The sequence below is a fragment of the Chiloscyllium plagiosum genome, chromosome 15, assembly GCF_004010195.1.
Source record: "Chiloscyllium plagiosum isolate BGI_BamShark_2017 chromosome 15, ASM401019v2, whole genome shotgun sequence".
In the NCBI taxonomy this organism is placed as follows: Eukaryota; Metazoa; Chordata; class Chondrichthyes; order Orectolobiformes; family Hemiscylliidae; genus Chiloscyllium; species Chiloscyllium plagiosum.
In genome coordinates this window covers 10,444,934-10,466,301 of record NC_057724.1, presented here as the reverse complement: position 1 = coordinate 10,466,301, position 21,368 = coordinate 10,444,934, and the positions used below count along the sequence as shown (strand labels likewise).

At 41.6% G+C, this 21,368-nt stretch overlaps 1 protein-coding gene across 11 annotated transcripts in view; it reads right to left on the bottom strand.

Annotated features, from left to right (window-relative positions):
- Positions 1-8,985: 8,985 nt before the first annotated feature.
- hdx (highly divergent homeobox) overlaps positions 8,986-21,368 on the bottom strand; it is an 87,942-nt gene continuing 75,559 nt past the window's right edge. For 10 of the 11 annotated variants that reach the window (XM_043704414.1, XM_043704412.1, XM_043704410.1 and 7 more), the window contains 3 exons: positions 15,312-15,407; positions 10,780-10,902; positions 8,986-9,234 (listed from right to left, as the gene is read on the bottom strand). In XM_043704414.1, coding sequence (XP_043560349.1) covers positions 9,163-9,234; positions 10,780-10,902; positions 15,312-15,407 — 291 coding nt within the window. In that variant the 3' untranslated portion in view covers positions 8,986-9,162. The remainder of the gene's footprint in view (positions 9,235-10,779; positions 10,903-15,311; positions 15,408-21,368) is intronic. The other variant, XM_043704407.1, reaches the window with a different exon arrangement.

Genomic DNA, 21,368 nt, shown 5'->3' with positions numbered 1-21,368 from the left:
CCAGATGACAATGACTGAGTTCCTGCACACTGTGGAAGAAAATTACTATGGACACAGCGGAGCAAGTGGGCTAAGTGTCTTGACATGCATTGGAGGGAACTGCAAGACCCACTAATGTGAGGTCCTTTTGGCAGAGAATATTACACACAGATCCATGCACAGTTTAGGACACAACCTGCAAGTTTATCTAATTCCTTGCAACCATAATGCACTAGCTCTGTGTACAGTATAATCACTGAGGACAGGGAAAGAATTGGGATGTGTGACAACATGGGACAATGGTCCCAGCAGATCCCCTTGCCCTATATATGTCTCATTTATCTCACTTCCACTTGCTGCAGCAAACTCTGATCCATGATCTGTGTATGGTCACAAAGCTGGGCACAGTCATATTTGTTAGAGACCGAAAAACCTGCAGATACTTGAATCCAAAGTAGTCAAACAGGAAGCTTGTGTGTTTTTCCAGCCTCCTGTTTGTCTAGTCACATTTGTGGCTTCACAGTGAACTAAACAAACAGACATAATATTGAACCAGTAACATTTATCCTAATAGGATACTTCTTGTGGTTAGCTGTCACCCTTGATAAAGTGTACACAAAGGATGGGTGAAGGGAGCCTGTGCGGCTATGAAGCCCATTAGCCAAAGAGGTTTTGCTGGGTTTAGATGGATCATTTTGCCAGAGTCATTGACTGTTCTTGGCTTCAACTTCCAAGGGTTGATGAGGTTGGGTGGTGGGGGGAGAACAGGTAGGGTGAAGAGGGAAGGCCTGACCAATTTCCTCCACAGTCTGAATGTCCTCAGGGAAGATTTTGGCGGGATGTGTACACAGTTCCTTATCTGGCTGCGTGGCTACAGCCACCACTCTGCCTCCTTGTGAGGAAGACACAATCAGCATGTGGGCCAGGTTGTCCATCATGCTGATGACTAAGGACTGCGGCGATAGAGTGCAACTACATTGGCCTCTCCATCAGATCGAGTCCTGGACCGGAATCTCCACTGCAGTCACTCAGCTGTCCACCAAGGCAGTCAGACAACCCCATTCACAAAGCAACTGGTTCCCCATTGTACAGCTGCACCTTTTTGAGCAAATAAAGGCCACTGGGCCTGATCTATTTGTCTGCTGCTCCAGTTTTCCCTTATACAGGTGGACAAAATGCCCAAATGTCAATACCTCAAGATTTTCTCCTGCCTGGGGAGAGAGAGTGAGTGCCTGGACTTTGACAGTTGTTCAAGGGTCAGCAGTTTGAATCCTTTCCTCCTTGGCCAGATGCTCACCGGACTGTGCTCCCAAATTTTCTCAGTGTGCGATATTATCTGGGTTGGTGGGGTGTACAGGAGGCAATATTGTCAATGTTTCCTCAGAGGCCTCAGAACTGTTTTTCAGAGATTGAGCAAGTGGTGTCTGGCTGAATAGCCCACCTCTCTGTTGGGGTAGTGGGCATTCTGCTGGCACCTACAGGATAAAATTGAGAAAAGGAATCACAGCCAGTGATGTGCAATGAATGAAGTGGGGTTACTGAGAGCGAGCTGCAGCAGAATGACTCAGGTCAGTGGGATATCAATCCTGCAGGAGCGATCTCAGTTTTCACTTGCAAACAAATGGATTCTCACCTCAATGGGTTATGAGCCTCATAGTCAGGCAGCATCCAAGATCTCCAGCATCTGCAGTCCTCAAAAACCTTGGATGCTGCCTGACCTGCTGCGCTTTTCCAGCAACACATTTTTCAGCTCTGATCTCCAGCATCTGCAGTCCTCACTTTCTCTGTCATGAGCCTCATGTTAGGGCAACCTTTCGGCTATCCAGGCCCCTTCTGCCTGATCATAGGCTGTCTTAGTCATAGAGATATGTAGCACTGGAAGATACCCTTCGGTCCAACCAGTCCATGCCGACCAGATATCCCAACCCAATCTAGTCCCACCTGCCACACCCGGCCCATATCCCGCCAAACCCTTCCTATTCATATACCCATCCAAATGCCTCTTAAATGTTGCAATTGTACCAGCCTCCACCACTTCCTCTGGCAGCTCATTCCAAACACGTACCACCTCCTACATGAAATAGTTGCCCCTTAGGTCTCTTTTATATCTTTCCCCTCTCACCCTAAACCTATGCCCTCTAGTTCTGGACTCCCCGACCCCAGGGAAAAGATCTTGTCTATTTACCCTATCCATGCCCCTCATAATTTTGTAGACCTCTATAAGGTCACCCCTCAGCCTCCGACGCTCCAGGGAAAACAGCCCCAGCCTGTTCAGTCTCTCCCTATAGCTCAAATGCTGCTGTAAACCTTTTCTGAACCCTTTCAAGTTTCACAACATCTTTCTGATAGGAAGGAGACCAGAATTGCACACCAGGACTTGGCCCAAATTGCTCTAAACCCTTCCTATTCATATACCCATCCAGATACCTTTAAAATGTTATAATTGTACCGGCCTTCTATTGGGAAGAGATGAAAGGGAGGGATTCAGTGAGATGAAAGTGGCTGGCATAGCTGCTAGTGCAGTTTTAAGTGATCAAAATGCAGTGAGCAGGCACTGCAGAGACAGTCGTCTGAAGGGGATAGAGCAAGTGAGGAAAGATGCTGGAAGCAAATGCGAGAGTGGTGAAGTATAAGCCTTGGTACAAAGTAGCAGAGAGAGACACTGAACTTAGCAGAGCAGAGGTCATTGATGTTCCTGCAGCACTTCTGACTACCTCCAGACCATGAAAACTGCAGTGGCCCAAGTGGTGATCTCTGACCAGCATGCTAAATCCCAGTAGTGTGACCTTCTCTGGCTTTCCTCTGGGGAGGAGAAGTCCTCCAGATTCCAGGCCGAGAACTACAACCCTAACTTTCCCTCCTCTGACGTCTTCTGCATGAATATGCATCACCAAATAGGGTACTTTCAGAATGCCAGTGCTCATCTAGGATCACAGAAGTCTTTTAAACACAGTATTGGAGCCTTGGATGCTGGCTTTCTGGTGGATATCAGAGTGGCAAGTTTTCCTAAGAATGGCACGCGGCAAGATGTGGATAGAATTGGCTAGAGAAACACCATAAGGATGGGGTAAGTAGTTAATGAGGTAAGTTTGATAAGATGTGCCAAGACATCTCACTTGGGCTTTGCAGCAAGAAACCCACCAAAAACTACCTGGATGCAACTTAAAGCAGCCAAAAAATAAATGATTCAGTCCTGTATCTCCATAATTTATTCAAGCTGTAGAGTCATAGAGATGTACAGCACGGAAACAGACCCTTCGGTCCAACCCATCCATGCCGACCAGATATCCCAACCCAATCTACCTGCCAGCACCCAGTCCATATCCCTCCAAACCCTTCCTATTCATATACCCATCCAAATGCCTTTTAAATGTTGCAATTGTACCAGCCTTCACCACTTTCTCTGGCAGCTCATTCCACACACGTACCACCCTCTGTTACCCCTTAGGTCTCTTCTATATCTTTCCCCTCTCAACCTAAACCTATGCCCTCTAGTTCTGGACTCCCCGACCCCAGGGAAAAGACTTTGTCTATTTATCATGTCATAATGTTATAAACCTCTATAAAGGTCACCCCTCAGCCTCCGACACTCCAGGGAAAACAGCCCCAGCCTGTTCAGCCTCTCCCTACACCTCAAATCCTCCAACCCTGACAACATCATTGTAAATCTTTTCTGAACCCTTTCAAGTCTCTTAACATCCTTCTGATAGGAAGGAGACCAGAATTGCACGTAATATTCCAACAATGGCCTAACCAATGTCCAGCCACATGACTTCCCAACCCCTGTACTCAATACTCTGCCCAATAAAAGAAAGCATACCAAACACCTTCTTCATTATCCTATCTACTGCGACTCCACTTTCAAGGAGCTATGAACCTGCACTCCAAGGTCTCTTTGTTCAGCAACACACCCTAGGACCTTACCATTAAGTGTATACGTCCTGCTAAGATTTGCTTTCCCAAAATGCAGCACCTCATATTTACCTGAATTAAATTCCATCTGTCACTTCTGAGCCCATTTGATCAAGATCCTGTTGTAATGTGAGGTAACCTTCTTCGCTGTCCACTACACCTCCAATTTTGGTGTCATCTGCAAACTTACTAACTGTACCTTTTATGTTTGCATCCAAATCATTTATGTAAATGACAAAAAGTTTTGGGCCCAGCACCAATCCTTGTGTTCAAAGTTAAAAATCACACCACACTAGGTTATAGTCCAATAGGTTGAATTGGAAGCACCAGCTTTCAGAGCGCCGCTCCTTCATCAGGTGGTTGTGGAGGACACAATTGTAAGACACAAAATTTATAGCAAAAGTTTATACAGTGTGATGGAACTGAAATTATACATTGAAAAATACCTTGATTATTTGTGGAGTCTTTCATCTGTTCAAATACCATGATAGTTTAACTTCTTTCATGTGTAAATCACAAAACTTTTTTTTAAAGTTACATTCTCAGGTTAACTGTAACAATTGGTGTTAGCCAGACATGTTGAAGGTGTTAGCCCCCATGTTCCATGTCTGTGCCATAATATTTAGAGTGATTTTAATCTAAAATATGAGATAACAGAGTTTTACATGAATTCATACAAGTACAAATTCACCCCACAAACATATATGTATATTTGTGCATGTGGGTCTGTCTGTGTGTGTGTGTGTCTGTGTATGTCTGTCTGTCTGTCTATCTATCTGGGCTAGGGGGTTGAGTGTGAGAGTGTGTTTGTGTGTGTGCGCATGAGTGTAGAGTGTCTAAGTCTGTGAGGGGGTGCACGTGAATGTGTGGGAGTGTTTGTGAGTGCGTGCGTGTCTGTGTATACGTGTGTATAGGAATGCCTTTGTGTATGTGTGTGCGCATGCGTGTAGGAGTGCTTGTGTGTGGGGATATAGTGCAATGGTGGTCACCTGTAATGTGACATGAACCCAAGGTCCCAGTTGAGGCCTTTCCTTTGGGTCCTGAACTTGGCTATCAGCCTCTGCTCGGCCACTTTTCGCTGTTGTCCGTCCCGAAGTCAGTCTTGGAGAATGGTCACCTGTAGAATGTCCTGGACCGTAAAAGCGTTCCCCAACTGGGAGGGGGCACTCAAATCCCCACAACCCTGGCAATATCCTTGTATATATCTTTTCTGAACTCTTTCAAGTTTCACAACATCTTTCCGATAGGAGGGAGACCAGAACTGCACGCAACATTCCAAGTGGCCTAACCAATGACGTGCACAGCTACAACATGACCTCCCAACTCCTGTACTCAATACTCTGACCAATAAAGGAAAGCATATCAAATTCCTTCTTCACTATCCTATCTATAAACTCCATCTGCCACTTATCAGCCCATTGGCCCATCTGGTCCAGATCATGTTGTAATCTGAGGTAACCCTCTTCGCTGTCCACCACACCTCCAATTTTGGTGTCATCTGCAAACTTACTAACTGTACCTCTTATGCTCGCATCCAAATCATTTATGTAAATGACAAAAAGTAGAGGACCCAGCACGGATACTTGTGGCACTCCACTGGTCACAGGCCTCCAGTCTGAAAAATCCTCCACCACCCCCATCTGTCTTCTCCCTTTGAGCCAGTTCTGTATCTAAATGGCTATATAGATCAAGTCCATATAGATCAAGTCAACTGCTCTGCCCTCCTCAATCCTCTTTGTTACTTCAAAAAACTCAATCAAGTTTGTGAGACATGATTTCCCCTGCACAATGCCATGTTGACTATCCCTAATCAGTCCGTGCCTTTCCAAATACATGTACATCCTGTCCCTCAGGATTCCCTCCAACAAACTGCCCACCACTGACATCAGGCTCACCGGTCTATAGTTCCCTGGGTTGTCCTTACCATCCTTCTTAAACAGTGGCACCATGTTTGCCAACCTCCAGTCTTCTGGCACCTCACCTGTGACTATCGAAGATACAAATATCTCAGCAAGAGGCCCAGCAATCACTTCTCTAAGCTTCCTGATCCACCTTTATGCGTTTCAAGACATCCAGCACTTCTTCCTCTGTAATATGGACATTTTTCAAGGTGTTACCATCTATTTTCCTACATTCTGACCAAAGTATTTTTGTGTACACAGTTCCGGTTCACTCATTAAATCAATATTAGTACGGATATGAGGGGTTGTGGTTTTCTTTTTAACTGATTTCATGCACAAGCTTTTTGAGGAGCTCATTTCCAAATGAGATGATGAGTCATGAAACTGATTAATGAAAACTCAGCATGGACAAATCCTTTGCTGGTTTCGCAATAGGGTTTCAGTTAATAAATGTCCTACACAACAAGCTCACTGAACAAAGGATGTCAAATACTATAGTAATTTCCCAGGAAAACAGTGTCAAAAGCAAATAACAGTAAAATTCACCAAATTACTTTCACACACTGTCTCACTTTAGGGTCAATATTATCAAAAACACATTATTTGCTTCAAAATTTAGCTGAGAGGTGGTTTTAGTAGTTCTCAGTTGTTTCTGGGAATTGAAATTCAAGAAAACTAGCAGGACAGGGAGAATAAAGTTATAATTGTGTTAACAGTGGGCACATGTTTATACTAGTTATTGAATCAAACATGATAGAATATACGTAGAGACTGCAAGGATGTTGAAATATAAATTTCAAATAGGTTAGAGAAGGAACAAAAGAAAATCCCCGAAAACCAAAGATACCATATTAAGATGCAGAAACACAAGACTTAAAAAGAAATTTACTTGGGGCCACCTTAATGCATATCTGTAATGTGCTTGGCACAGGATAATACATTAAAGTGCAGACTATACTCAGGCATGGGCAATATTTGTGTAAGTACTGACAATTGTAAGACTTAATCCAATTACAAATCAAATTGAATGCTAAATTAATTTTTCAACCACTGGTTATTTTTTACACTATGTTCTTATGTCTCTTTAAATCTTGTATTTTGTTGATACGCTTTCTGTTGACAGCGAAAATAAAATCAATTTTTAAAAGATTGCGCACAGCCAAAGACCATGACTGATGGCAGGTGAGGTCTTCACGTTTCTTTTTCTTTGATGAAGCAATGCACTGCATCTCCAGCTGGCATCTCTCCCAAATATCCATCAAACACAAATTTTCAAATGTTCTCCATCATAAATAATTTAAGCCCATGCCACTGTATATTAAATGCAAAGAGCACTGCATCATCAAGTGGCTATAAATAAAACAAAATTGACTGCATAGCAGCAGCTCAGAACTGGCAAATAATCTAGCAACTCAAAACTGCAAAGTGTGTAGTTTGAACCAATTTTACTTTTGGAGTCTGCCAATTTAACTACAATGGACTAATAAATTAAGACATATTGGAACAGCTTCCCCAAAACCAGAACTGCATAAAGGCCACATCAAATTTAGGCTTCTGACATCAGAATAAGTAGTTGCAGTGAAAATATAGTGAGACATGGCAGTTGTCACACAACAGTCCAAGTTCCCTTGTATTGGAAATCGTCCTTGGCAGATACAGTGCACCATTCTACTTGCAAGTTTCCTGATCAATCAGAGCGCAAGTGAGATACTAAAATTGTCTTAAAAAGCCATGGCAACAGGTCCAACCATTGCCTGACAGAGTTCTCAACTTAAATAGAACAAAGAACTGCAGATGCTGGAGATCGGAAACAAAAACAAATTGTTGGCAAAACTCAGCAGGTTTGGCACATCTGTGGGGAGAAAACAGAGTTAACATTTAGAATCCAGTGACTCTTCATCAGAACTGTTTTGATGAGTTCAGCCTGCAATTTCTGTTTTTACTCTCAATATAAAATCGTATTTGTCACCAAAGCAGCATTCCAGACCAATCATGTAAATTAATAAAACTATTTACTAAACAAAATGGCAGAAGGGCTTTCACACATCAGGAATCTGGCGAAATACAGATGTTTGAAAATCAAACAAAAGCAAATTTCTGGAAAAGCTCAGCAAGTCAGGCTGAATCGGTGAAGAGAAATCAGAGTTCATGTTTCAGCTGAGTGACCTTTCCTCAGAATTGATGGTAGCAAAGAAAAACCTGTTTTTTATGCAGAACATAGGGGGCAAGGAATAAATGATAGGTGAAGATACAGTCCAAAGAGAGAGAAGAACAATTGAACAGATAAGTGGATGATGGTCAGCTAGGAGAGTGAACTACTAATGGGGACTATTAGTTGCTAACTATGGGGTGTGTGTAATAGCAGACCATGTGATAACGAGGCCCGCAGTACAGGGGTTGGGGTAAGGACATGAGAGAAGCCATTACCAGTCACTTCAAGCACAAACTGTAAAACAATGTTATTTTAACCAAGGGTATTGAATTGTTGGTTAAAATAAATGGGATGAAATCTCAAGTGTTATAGGGATTTCAGAAGATAAACATTCGGCACAACATCGTGGACCGACTGGCCTGTACTGTTCCATGTTCTATGTTAAGTCATGTGTTCATTTATTTGTATTTAAATGTCACTTCAGAGCCAATGTTTTCGCAAGTTAACTGCTTCAGAAAAAACACTTGCCAATATTGCCCACCATTTCTTCAGCAATGCCATTCTTTGAACCAGGATTGTTCCACAGTGCTCATTTCTTTCAATGATTAGATGCTTTGTGCACATTAGACATGACAGTGTTTTTATTTGTCTCAGAAACAGGGAGCAGAATCTTGAAGGAGCCGAATAGCCTTACCTTCCATTCCTTAATAACAAGCCACGAATCCACGATCATGGAAACTTACTGAATGCTCATGCACAGACTCATTTAAGACAGGACAGGAGTAAACTGTCTTTCATAACCTCACGACTCTGCATGCCTATTTGAAGCTGAAGTACAGTGAGAATACATCCCCGCCTGGGCTGGGGGGGGGGGAAGCGATATTGTTTTTGTGTAGATATTCTGCATCCAAAGATAATTGGCAGATCTGTTTGTTGAGAACTTGGGGTGATGTTTTTAATGCTCTGCAGCATTTAATGTTTATTAGCCAAACTATGGCCTCTAATGCCTCCCAACACCCGATCAAAGAAAACAACAACAGCTAACAAAATCCATTTTATTCTGCAGTTGTTTCATCTCATGATCAAGCTGTAGCACAAGCAGTCTTGTTTTTAAAACATGTAAAAGATTTAACATTGATACAAACAATTTGAAGTCTTTACCACTTCCAAAATGCTGTTTCACACGCAGCAAGATCCTCTGATACAGAGGAAATCTAATTAGCTTTGTTCCCGGTTGCCAGGCGAATCCAAGTTGCATTCGGTGTCAGGAGGCAAGTTTGTCAGCAACATCTATAAAAAAATGTCAATTTCTTTTTAATATAAATACTTGTATCAGCTGTTAAAAAACTGAAAATGGAACCGATTCAAGTATCTGGTTAAGAAACAATTACTAACTACAGCATGAAACAAGAGTTTTTTGAACTTTAATCTTTTTGCATTATATCAAATCCTCTTCACATTATAAAAGTGCTTGCTAAAAGTCTTTTTTTTAAAAAAAAAAGGTAAAATCCTCATATACCCCCCAAAAAATGACAAATGCTAAAAATTTACACACCCTAGAAAATTCACTTCCTAGTACTCCATAATTCTGTTTGAATTTGGTATAACGAACTAAAAGAAGTCCCTACTTCACAAAATTTAAAAGCATTATGAGGAGGATAGTGGCAGACTTCATGAGGACATAGATACTGACAGGTGGAGGTATTGGCAGTTCTGTGCAAGTTAAATGCAAGGCAGTGAAGGCTAGGAAAATGTGGACTCGCTACACAAATTAAGGAGTATATTTTATAATAGCAATACTTGGCAGTATGTGCAAAGTGTAGAGACATAGAATATTATGCTAAGAAAGTTAAAGCGAAGCTTTATAAAATCTCAATTTGATACAATAGAAGAGTCTTGTATCCAATCCTAAGGAAACTTTTAGAAAGGATGCAAAGGCTTTAGAGAAGGCACTACAATCTCTCAGACCAAGATGAGGGGTGTCACTATTTATTTGAATACTTGGGTTAGTTTCCTTAGAGAAAGTTGAGAAGAGCATCAAAAACATTAAGGACCTAGCGAGACAAGAATTAAGTCTATGGCAGAACCAGAAGATACAGACTTAAGGTAAAAGAATCAAGGGCAATATGTGGGAAAACGGAGTTTTTCATAGCAAATAGTTAGGTTCTGGAATGATAGAGGGTTGAGAGAGCAGATTCAATTATGGTTTTCAAAAATAAACTGGATAAGCACTTAAAGAGAAAATGCTTGCAGGGCCACAGGGTAAGGTCTGGGAATGGGATAAAATAAATTGGTTTTGCAGACAGCTGGCATTGACATGGCTAGCCAAATGCTCTCCTGTGCTGTAACCATTCTATGATTCTATGAAACATAAGTTGGAGAACATGCAACCCCCTGCTGAAATGACCTCATTGTATCAAACTATTTTTGGATTCAACATCTGTTTCTCAGATCAGAAATTTTTTATAATGTTTTTTATAAATCAAGGTGGAATTCAACATCAAACTTTGCATACTACGTAGCCTTCAATTTAACAATTGCATGGCACCCTACAGGATAAGTTCAATTTTTTTTATTTTTAATTATTCAAGAAACACCATAAATGCATTCTTGATGCTGGATTACAACTGCTTACAAAGAGCAATTCATCACTTGCCTTATTCCATACTAATCTGGCATGGAATTACTGACATAACTCAACAAAATTAAGTTATTACATTTCTCTCTCATTGACCATTTTAACCAGTGTATGTTGACCTTTTTCAAACTAGTAGCCCTCTGAACAATCCAATAACAGTTGGATCACTGGAGAATCTACTGCAGCACCAGACTTACCTGCTGTTGTTCTGTGTCATTTGTTTTGACTGCAAGAACTAAGCTTGTAGTGAAATTCTGAAGATGGAGGTATTTCTGTTTCTGTTTCTCCAGTTCATTTTCAAGGTACTTAATTTTGTCATTCTAAAAAGAAGATGCAACAAGCATTATAAAATTAGACTTGGAGCTTGCATACAGTACAGAAAGCACAGGTGCACAGCAAGAAATGAATCAATGTTGCTAGACAAATGTTTATCTGCTTTTTAAAAAAAATAAATGACACCTCCAAACACTTTGCATTCAACTGTGATTATCAATTGCACATTCAAAATCTGGATTGGAGCTCGAAGCCTCAACCTTCTGACTCACAATTAAGGCAGGATTAAAGTATAGAATATAGCTGTACAACATAGCAGTTGCAAGACAGAGATAATCATTCCCCTACATAAGAACAGACTAAACAGCAGGAATAGCCAATTGGAACCCTTCAAACTGCTCTTCAATGTTATCATGGCTGATCTTCTGTCTTAATTCCATTTTCTCACCTGCTCCCCCAGACACGAAAAATAACTTTCAGCCTTAAATATATTTCAAACAGTAGCATCACAAACCCTCCAAAGTACCGAATTCCAAAGGATTCGCAATTGTTTGGATGAAAATATTTCACAACTAAGTTCGAAACAATCAACCTCTTATCCTGAAACTAAACCACCAATTATTAAACGCTGGACCAATATGCAATTTTTGTAGTTAGTTTGCACATAACAAGTAAGGCAGGTTAGTTGTACTGATGAAAGTTGAAAATCATTGATCCACTTCTGGTTACTTCTAGAAACCTGGGTGGGCACGAGGGTTCAGCTAAAAATCATCCAAACTTCACCTCAGCTGTGTAATTCTACACCTGTCTACCTGCTTCACACAATCACACAAACTTGCCAAAATCCTGAAAAGAGAGAGATTTCAACATTTCTACCATTAGATAAGTGAACAGTTTACATTTATGCGTCACCTGTTGAGTGGTTAAATTTGCCTTGTCTAGTGCTCCACCAGTAACTGCAGCACGGATTCACTATTGCTGCCCCATTACATGTAAACATGTGCCCAGGGAGGGAGAGAAGATAGAGAGACAGAGAGCGACACACCAACTGCATTGCAAGTCGCTTGGATCACATGGCTGTCATAACAGAATAGCTGCTACTGTGTGGAACCTGCAAGATGTGGGACTGAAGCTTGCAGCAGTGTTAAGTATGCGAGGGTGAGATTGAACATACGAATAGCAGGCATGAGTGCTATCACTTGAGATTATTAGCCTGTGAGCAAACAGGAAGTGCTGTAGTGAAATTGTGGTGTGATGTGCTGGAGTTGCAATCAATCATCGACTGTGAACATGCGCATGAAAGGCAGTTAAACATTGACCGGAACTGCACCCAGTTCCTCAGGGCCAGCTTCCTTGAAAGATTTCTGTTCCTACTCATTCCTATTCCCTTCACTATGTGGACTTAAGAGGCCTCCTGGCTTCTGCTGGAAAAATGATCTTAATCAATCTCTCCATATCCCAATGCTACATTAGAGAACCAATGAGTCTTTTCTCTGGCCTTCTGCTCCATTGGAACTCTTGCTCCTCCTCCTCTTCTTTTTCACCAGCTGCTGCAGCCAAACTGCTCTCTTAAAAAGGAAGTCTTTAGAAGCATACTTATTTTAATTAACCTGTTTGGATATGTTAGACACTTAGCTATAATTCATTTTGTGCACACAGGTATCTAGGTCCTATGCTTAGCATGCAGACTATTAACAGCACTTTTCCTGTTGCACTGCACCATGGCCAAGCACAGGATATCCAGATGTCACAATACATCTGTCCCTAATGTTTCTTATTTAATTTTTAAAAGATCTTTCAAGTGACATAGCACGACTAGAAAGTTCAGCAGCAACTTCCACCACATTGCACTTTTGGAGAAGTGGATGTGACACATTTAAGAGATAATTGAAAATTTGGTGAATAAAAAAGATTTGAGGAAGACTTTCATTAACAGGGAGTTAAGATAGAAACATGATGTTAGTTGGAGATTAGGTTGTCAAGTCAAGCCGTTCAATACATTCGCTAACTTATCGAGAAGAACTAATCAATCAATCATTTGAAGTAGCAGAATGAAACAAGAATAATTGGTGTTCCACGAGGTGAAGGACATAGGAATCATATGGAGAGATTGGGAAGCTACCTTGGTGCTCCAAGTATGTAATCAGATGGCTGAAGCTGATAAACTGGATCCCTACTGTGGATCTTAGTTTAGTCACTTCTTTTAAAACAAGCCTCTAAAGTAGTGAAACTAATTTTCTGAGCACCCACTTGCTCCCAATTTAACAAACTGTACATGTTTAGCTGATAATAAGAATATTTTCTCTGATTTAAAAGACAGTCATCCAGAGAGACTGCAAATGTGGCATAATGCATCTTATCTGGTAGTAATTTAAAATGCACATTTAAATGGCTGACAGAGCCTGTAGTTGGCAATAAAACGGAGCTCTATGAATTATGGAAAGCAAATAGCATTTCTAATTATATACAACTAATACTATATTATCTAACACCTTTTACCTTTGAAAATATCCCACTGCCACACAGGAGCACTATCAAAAATATTGGATATTGAGTCTCAGTAGTTAGTGCTGCTGTCTGACAGTGCCAGAGACCTGGGTCTGATTCCAGTCTTGGGCAACTGTGTGGAGTTTGCACATTCTCACCGTGTCTGCGTGGGTCTCTTCCCACAGTGCAGGTTAGGTGGATTGGCCATGGGAAATGCAGGGTTACAGGGATTCGATGGGGGGGGGGGGGGGAGAGTGGGGCGAGGAGTGACCTGGGTGGAATGCTCTTCAGAGGTTGAGTGGACTCGATGGGCTGATGGCCTGCTTCCACACTGTTGGGATTCTACGATTCAATGAGTACAAAGAGGGAGATAACCAAAGACTTGATCAAAGGGATGGACTGGATTTTGAGGAGTACACAAGGATGGGCACACAACATGGTGACATTTATAATGCTTCCTTCCACCAGTTCTAGTTTGGCAAGGTTAGGTCATTGGGTCTAGTCTGTGCACGTGCAGAAGCCATATTGGAATTGGTATAAATACTCAATTTGAAAATGAAAGCTCAGATTGACTGGGAGTCAAAGATGATTACCAATCAGGAAGATGGGTGAGCAGAACCTATTGCAAATTAGGACACAGGAGCAGTGTGCTCAGCTCAAGTTTACACAGGATGAAAAAATGGAAAGTCTGTCAGGAATTCATTGGAATAAACAGGTCTGGGAGTATAAAAGGGATCCATTCACAAGATAGCGGAATGGAGAATTAGACAATATTATGGAGATCAGAATAGATTGTTTGAGCAAAGGTGTGCATGTGAGATCAAAAGTTCACCTTGGGGTTAAATAAGGCATCAAGCTAACAGTCTGGTTCAGCTTCTGATTATTGTTCTAAGTACATCCACTCCAATAACAAGACTGGACAAGTAGCTCAGACATCTGATGAAAAGTAATCAGCTGCTGTTTTGTTTAAAATTGTCAACTTTACAAATTATATCAATAACAATTTGTAACTATTCCTGAAATACAACCCTTGTTAGTACAAGGTCCCATTCTCTACAGTTATTCTTCGCTTTTAGTTTTCCTTTCTCGTTTCCAAATTGTCGTTTTCTTTTTCCTGCTCCAGGCTATTTCTTTTTTATTTCCAAGGCAAAACTACAAAAAATTCCAAAAATAAACTCAAATTTCACAAAGGAGTCAGTGAAGCACTGCAGTGTTTGAATTCTGACTCAATGGAGCTGCCCATTTACCCAACTAAATCTGAGCAAGAAAGTCCATAATTTTAAAACTGTATAAAATTGTATGTTATTCAAGATCTCAGCACATGTGAAAATGAGGAAATGATTGAAGAATGTTGCAAACTAACTCAAGATGATTATGGCAGAAAGCAACGACTGCAGATGCTGGAGATCAGAGTCTAAGGTGTGGTGCTGGAAAAGCATAGCAGGTCACGCTGCATCCAAGGAGCAGGAGAATTGCTGTTTCGGGCAAGAGCTTTTCATCAGGATTGAGGTCTAACAAGTAATGAGCCTCATTCCTGATGAAGGGCTCTTGCCTGAAACATTGATTCTCCTGCTACTCGGATGTAGCATGACCTGCTGTGCTTTTCCAGCACCACACTCTCAACGAAGGTGATTATGACCAAATCTTCCTCCAGTATATACTGTTATTTATAGGAATACCTGAATGAAATCCATCCTCGATAACAGAGAGCCAGAACAAGTCTTTGATATAAATAATGAAAATTGAAAGTGAGATTTTTCACTAATATCAAGCACAATCAGCTTGGCATTATTGTTGCAGTTGTCTCTGGTAATTATATAATTAACTAATCCAAGAATTCTTTTCAATATTAACTCTGGCAAACATTTCTTTCAGCAAAAATTCATGAAAAATAAATTATTGTAAACAGATAAAAGTTGGCACATGTTTGAACAATGGCCGAATTTCCTCCAATGTAGACAGATCTTACCCTAAGAGTTAGTTGTTTCTGGAGCTGCTCACCATCAGGTGTTACACGGTCACAACTGCTCATTTCAACTGCATCGTCATCAAGTACTTCTAATTTCTGTATCAAAAAGACCAAAAGTAAAGTAGTGCTTCAAGACTGAGAAATCTCTTCATGTTGTCACAATCAGTCCTTTTTGATCTATTTCAAAACAGTATACTCCTGAGTATGTTTGCCTCTTTAATCAAGCACATATGCCTTCAATCCTTTTACTCCATTCACCAGGACTCTTGCAATGCAGTCAAGAGGAGAGCATCACTGCAACTGGTAGCCAGCTGCCAGAAAGATTGAAAACATAGTTTCCATCCCACTACCTCTCCCTTTTTGTATTTCCTCTGTGGAAGACATCTTCCACAAGACAATTCCTCATTCAACATGTTACAGATGTTCAGGTTGTAATTTTGCTCGTTGAGTTGGCAGGTTTGTTTTCAGATGTTTTGTCACCATTCTGGGTAACATCATCAGTGAGCCTCCGGTGAAGCGCTGGTGTTCTGTCCCGCTTTCTATTTGTGTGTCTTGGTCTGTTAAGGTGGATGATATTACTTCGGGTTCTTTTTCTCAGAAGTAGGTAAATGGAGTCCAAATCGGTGCGTTTATTGATGGAGTTCCTGTTGGAATGCCAGGCTTCTAGAAATGGTGTGCCTGTTTAGCCTCTCCTAGGATGGATGTATTGTCCCAGTTGAAGTGGTGTCCTCCTTCATCTGTAAGTAAGGATACTAGTGATAGTGGGCCAAGTCTTTTGGTGGCTAGTTTTCTGCCTGTCTGTCCGATGTAGTGTTTGCCTCAGTCCTTGCATGGTATTTTGTAAGTGATAAGCGTTTGCTGGTTGTTGTATAGAGTCCTTTTAGGTTCATCTGTAGCTGTTTCAGTGTGGTGGTAGATTTGTGGGCTACCAAGATGCCAAAACTACTTGCATACACTACTCCAAGCCCACAAATCTACCAACATACTGAAACAGCTACTGATAAACCTAAAGGACATTATACCAACACCAGTAAAACAAATGTCATTTACAAAATACCGTGCAAGGACTGAGGCAAACACTACATTGAACAGGCAGGCAGAAAACTAGCCAACAAAAGACATGACCCACTATCACTACTATCCTTACTTACAGACGAAAGAGGACACCACACGCATCCTAGGACAGGCTGAACAGACACACCATGGGAATTCCTAGAGACCTGGCATTCAAACTGGAACTCCATCAATAAACACATTGATTAGGACCCCCTTTACTAACTTCTGGGAAAAAGAACCAGAAATGATATTACTCACCTTAAGAAACCAAGACACAAATAGAAAGCGGTTAGAACACCAGCGCTTCACCGGGGCTCACTGATGTTGTTACCTAGCATGGTGACAAAATGTCTAAAAGTAAACCTGCCAACTCAATGAGCAAACTTAAACCTCAACCTGAGCTAAAAATCTTCTCAAAAATTGTATATTACAGATGTGGCAGCCTTCCTCACGATCTGATATGAAGCACCACTTCAATTTCACACAATGAAAGTCATCTACTCAGATCAATGAATACATGGAAAAATTGTATCAGTATCAGTTAAGGTTGTTACTGAGGTACGAAAAAATGAACTTGGGTTGAGGCTTTCACCTATGGTACAAAGCTTCTGGTAATAGTTTTGGATGGTTTAACAGGGCCACCGAGGCATTTTGTATTGCAATCAGAATATTTCACGGTATTTAGTCTGTTCGTTGGGAGAATGAAAAAGACTTGGAAATGTCCTCAGTGTGTGTGTATGTATATATATATATATAATCATTGCATCAACTGTGCATGGGCAAAAAAACTAAATATTTGAACAGTAGTTAATAGTTGATGAATTACACATTATGACTAATACGGTTCAAATATTAATTAGACATCTTGTGACAGTGGTAGTATTCCTCTGAGCCAAAGCCTGGGTTCAAGTGCCATCTGCTCCAGAGGTGTCTAATAACATCTCTGAACAAGTTGATTAGAAAATATCTACATCAATATCAATGTATGGATATTTTTACCATTCTTTCTTGGAGGTAATCAACAGTCTTTCAGCATAATGGCAGAGGAGTTTCATATAAATACCTTATACTCTTATCTCTTGATCATTTGATCCATCAGGCAGGACAGGTTAACAGGGTAGTAAGTCAGCACATGGGCACATCTTTCAGTTGTGGCACTGGCTAAAAGAGCAGTATAAAACTGTCATTAGGGCACAGCTGGTATGTGTGCAGTTCTAGTCACTGCACCATAGGAAGGATGCGATCAAACAGAAGGGGGTGCAGAGAGAATTCACCAGGAATATGCCTGGAATGGAGCAATTTAGATGTGGAGAGAGGCTAGATAAGCTTGGGTTTATTTCTTCAGCGATAAGGCGGCTGAAAGGGGATGTGTTTGAGGCTTTTAAAATTGAGGGGCAGGGATAGATAATAAGAAATCAGATGTTCCCCTTAGTCTAACAGTCAATAACAAGGGGCCATAGGAAACATCACCTCTCTCAGAGACTGGTGGAATCTGGAATGCACTGCCTGGGAGGGTAGTTAGAGCAGGAAAGCTCAACCTTTAAAAAAGGTACTTGGATGAGCACTTGATCTATTATGTTAAAAATCACACAACACCAGGTTATAGTCCAACAGATTTAATTGGAAGCACACTAGCTTTCGGAGCGACGCTCCTTCATCAGGTGATTGTCCTTCATCAGATGAAGGAGCGTCGCTCCGAAAGTTAGTGTGTTTCCAATTAAATCTGTTGGACTATAACCTGGTGTTGTGTGATTTTTAACTTTGTACACCCCAGTCCAACACCGGCATCTCCGAATCTTGATCTATTATAGCATTCAAGGCTATGGGCCAAGTATTGGAAAGTAGGATTGTGTAGATTTAGCGAGCTTTCGTTGGCGTTGATTTAATGGGCCAAAGGATGTCTCCTGTACTCAATGATTCTACGAACACTGGCCTCAACTATCACGTTCTTTCTATCTCCTTGCAGTGTTTCAGCAGCTACTCAACTCTGAGGTGCGGCGTTAGTCGCTCGTTGAATTTGATCACATAATAAGCCCCACCAAACCACTGATGAAAGCAACAGGTGGCCAAGGCATCCTCCCTACCTAGGTCTTAGAAGGAAGATGTCCAGTAATAGCAGCAATCAAACAATTCAAACTGTGCCCATTGATGGGGTCTTTTACCAATGCTTTGAGGTTTACAGACTGACTCCATTTGCTTTTCTAGCCAATCTCAACTCTTGCTCCCTCAAAGGAAACAGGTATCAAGTTCTTTAAAACCTCAGGTTTTTCCACAAGAACCATCTTGATTGAAACAATAGAACTGCCAGAGATATTGTTAAAATTACGTCAGGCAGAAAGAATCCCTCTATTTCTGGATAATTTAAATTGTGGCTACAAACAGATTGTTACTACAACTGTGATATAGCTCCTTCATTATAGTTTTCATTAGTCTTAAGATTATTTACAAATTAGTGCTCAATCTCACAGTGCCTTACTGGATCGCTTATGGAGTCTGACACCCATAACTAGCCTCACTGCTTCTTTCATAAACTCGACACACTTAAAGAGGAAGCTTGTTTTTTCTAATAATTAGAAAAGGATGCACTAATTTAACAAAATATTTCATTTAGAAATGCATGTGTTCAATCATCACTAGATTCCAAATGTGTTCACATATTTATGTCCATCTATTTCCTTTTAATAACGGTGCTTTGCTGCTTTAAAAGCAAACACACCAGAGAATACATGACCTCCTTTTATATTAAAAGGTTATTATGAATTGCTTACTTGCATAAAATGTAATCAACAGATGAGAGAGAATCTTTATGTTCCTGATGATTACGTCAGCAGGAAATGTGTTCGGTTGAGAATCGTATTGTATTGCATGGATTGGTTGGACAAGTGCTGAGAGGCAATGAGGAATTTACAGAAGCGAAGGGATGTGAAGGACGGCAGTTGCAGGGAGGGAGAAAAACCACACAGATACACAGTCAAGTAGATGGGTTACCTCCAGGAAGGGTAGGAGGAAGGCAGATAGTGCAGGAGTTTCCTGTGGCTATAGTCATCTCAAACAAGTATACTGTTTTAGAAAAGATAGGCAGCGATGCACCCCCAGAGAAATGTAGCACTGACAGCCAGGTTTCTGGAATCGAGACTAGCTGTACTGTAATGAGGGGTACGTCAGGTTCCAAGCGATCAATTCTAATTGGGGACTCTTTAGACAGAGGCACAAACAGATATTTCTGTGGCTGATTGCGAGACATCAGAATGTTGTGTTACCTTTCTGGTGCCAGGATCAAAGATACTTTGGAGAGGTGCAGAATATCAAAGGGAAGAGGGACCAGCAGGAGGTTGCTGTACATATTGGAATTAACAACATAGGAAGTGAAAAGGATGAGATTCTGAGGAGAGAATATAGAAAGTTAAGCAGGGATTTAAAAAAAAAGGTCCTGAAGGATAGTAATCTCTCTATTATGGAGAGGGAAAAGACAGTGCAGGTACTGGAGAGTCCAAGTTAAAAACTGTGGTGCTGAAAAAGAACACGCAGGCCAAGCAGCATCAGAGGAGCAGGAGAGTTGACGTTTCGAGCATAAACCTATCATCAGGAATGTGGAGAGGTAAGTGGGCTGAGAGATATATAGGTGGGTGGGGTGGTGATAAATGGATACAGGTGGGAGGTAATTGCAATAGTTCAGTGAGAAGGGTGGAGTGGATCGGTGGAAAGGAAATTGGACAGGTGGGGGAATGGGGAGATCTGGAAACTGGTGAAGTCAATGTTAATACCGGTGTGGTTGCTGGGCCCGGAGGTGAAAGATGAGGCGTTTCTTCTCTAATTGGTGGGTCATTTCGATTGGCGGTGGAGGCGGCCGAGGATTTGCATGTCCTTGGTGGAGTGAGAGGGAAGCTGAAATGGTTGGCCACAGGCAGCTGGGGTTTTTTGGTGCATGTGGACCACAGATGTTCTTTGAACTACACTACACGTTGGCACTGTCTCCCGATGTAGGAAAGACCACAGAGAGAGCAATGGACGCAATAAATGAGGTGGGTGCATGTGCAGGAAAATCTCCGCCGGATTTGAAATGATCCTTTATGGCCTTTGACGGAGGTGAAGGGGTAGGTGTGGGCACAGGTTTTACACCTTGTGTGGCATCAGGGGAAGGTACCAGGTATACAGGGTGGGTCAGCGGTGGGGGGGACCTAATGACGGAGTTGCAGAGGGAATGGAATCTGTGGAACGCAGATAAGGGTAGGGAGGGAAATATTTTTGGTGTTGGGGGTACAACTGTAGGTGACGAAAATGGTAGAGGATAATGTACTCTATCCAGAGATTCATGGGGTGGAATGTGAGGACCGAGGGGTGGGGGGGTCTATCCTTATTGTGGTTGTAGGGATGGGGCTTGAGGGCAGAGGTGCAAGAAGTGGAGGAGATGCTATGGAGGATATTATTGATCACATGGAAGATAAATTGCAGTCCTTGAAATAGAGCACTACTCCTGACGCCATGAGCTAATGACGGTAGGAATAGGAGGATAGAGCAGATGAATGTATGGCTGAGGAGCTGGTGTGTGGGAGAGAGATTCACATTTTTGGATCATTGCAATCTCTTCTGGAGCAGAAGTGACCTGTACAAGGAGGACAGATTGCACCCGAGTTGGAAGGGGAGCAATAGACTTGTGGGGAGATTTTCTAGAGTTGCTCGGGGGGATTTAAAGACCCAAGGAAACAGTGAGAAAAAAGATAGCCTGAGAATGGGAAAAGCAGTGAGTCAAACAGTCAGTGCAGGCAGGAGTACAGCAGCGAACAAGTGGGTTGATGCATTGAAATTAATGAAGTTTAATGTAAGAGGCCTAACAGGTAAGGCAGATGAACTCAGGGCATGATGATTAGGAACATGGGACTGGGATATCATAGCAATTTCAGAGATGTGGCTCAGGAATGGACAGGACTGGCAGCTTAATGTTCCAGGATACAAATGCTACAGGAAGGATAGAAAGTGGCGGGGTTGGGGCACGAGAGAAGC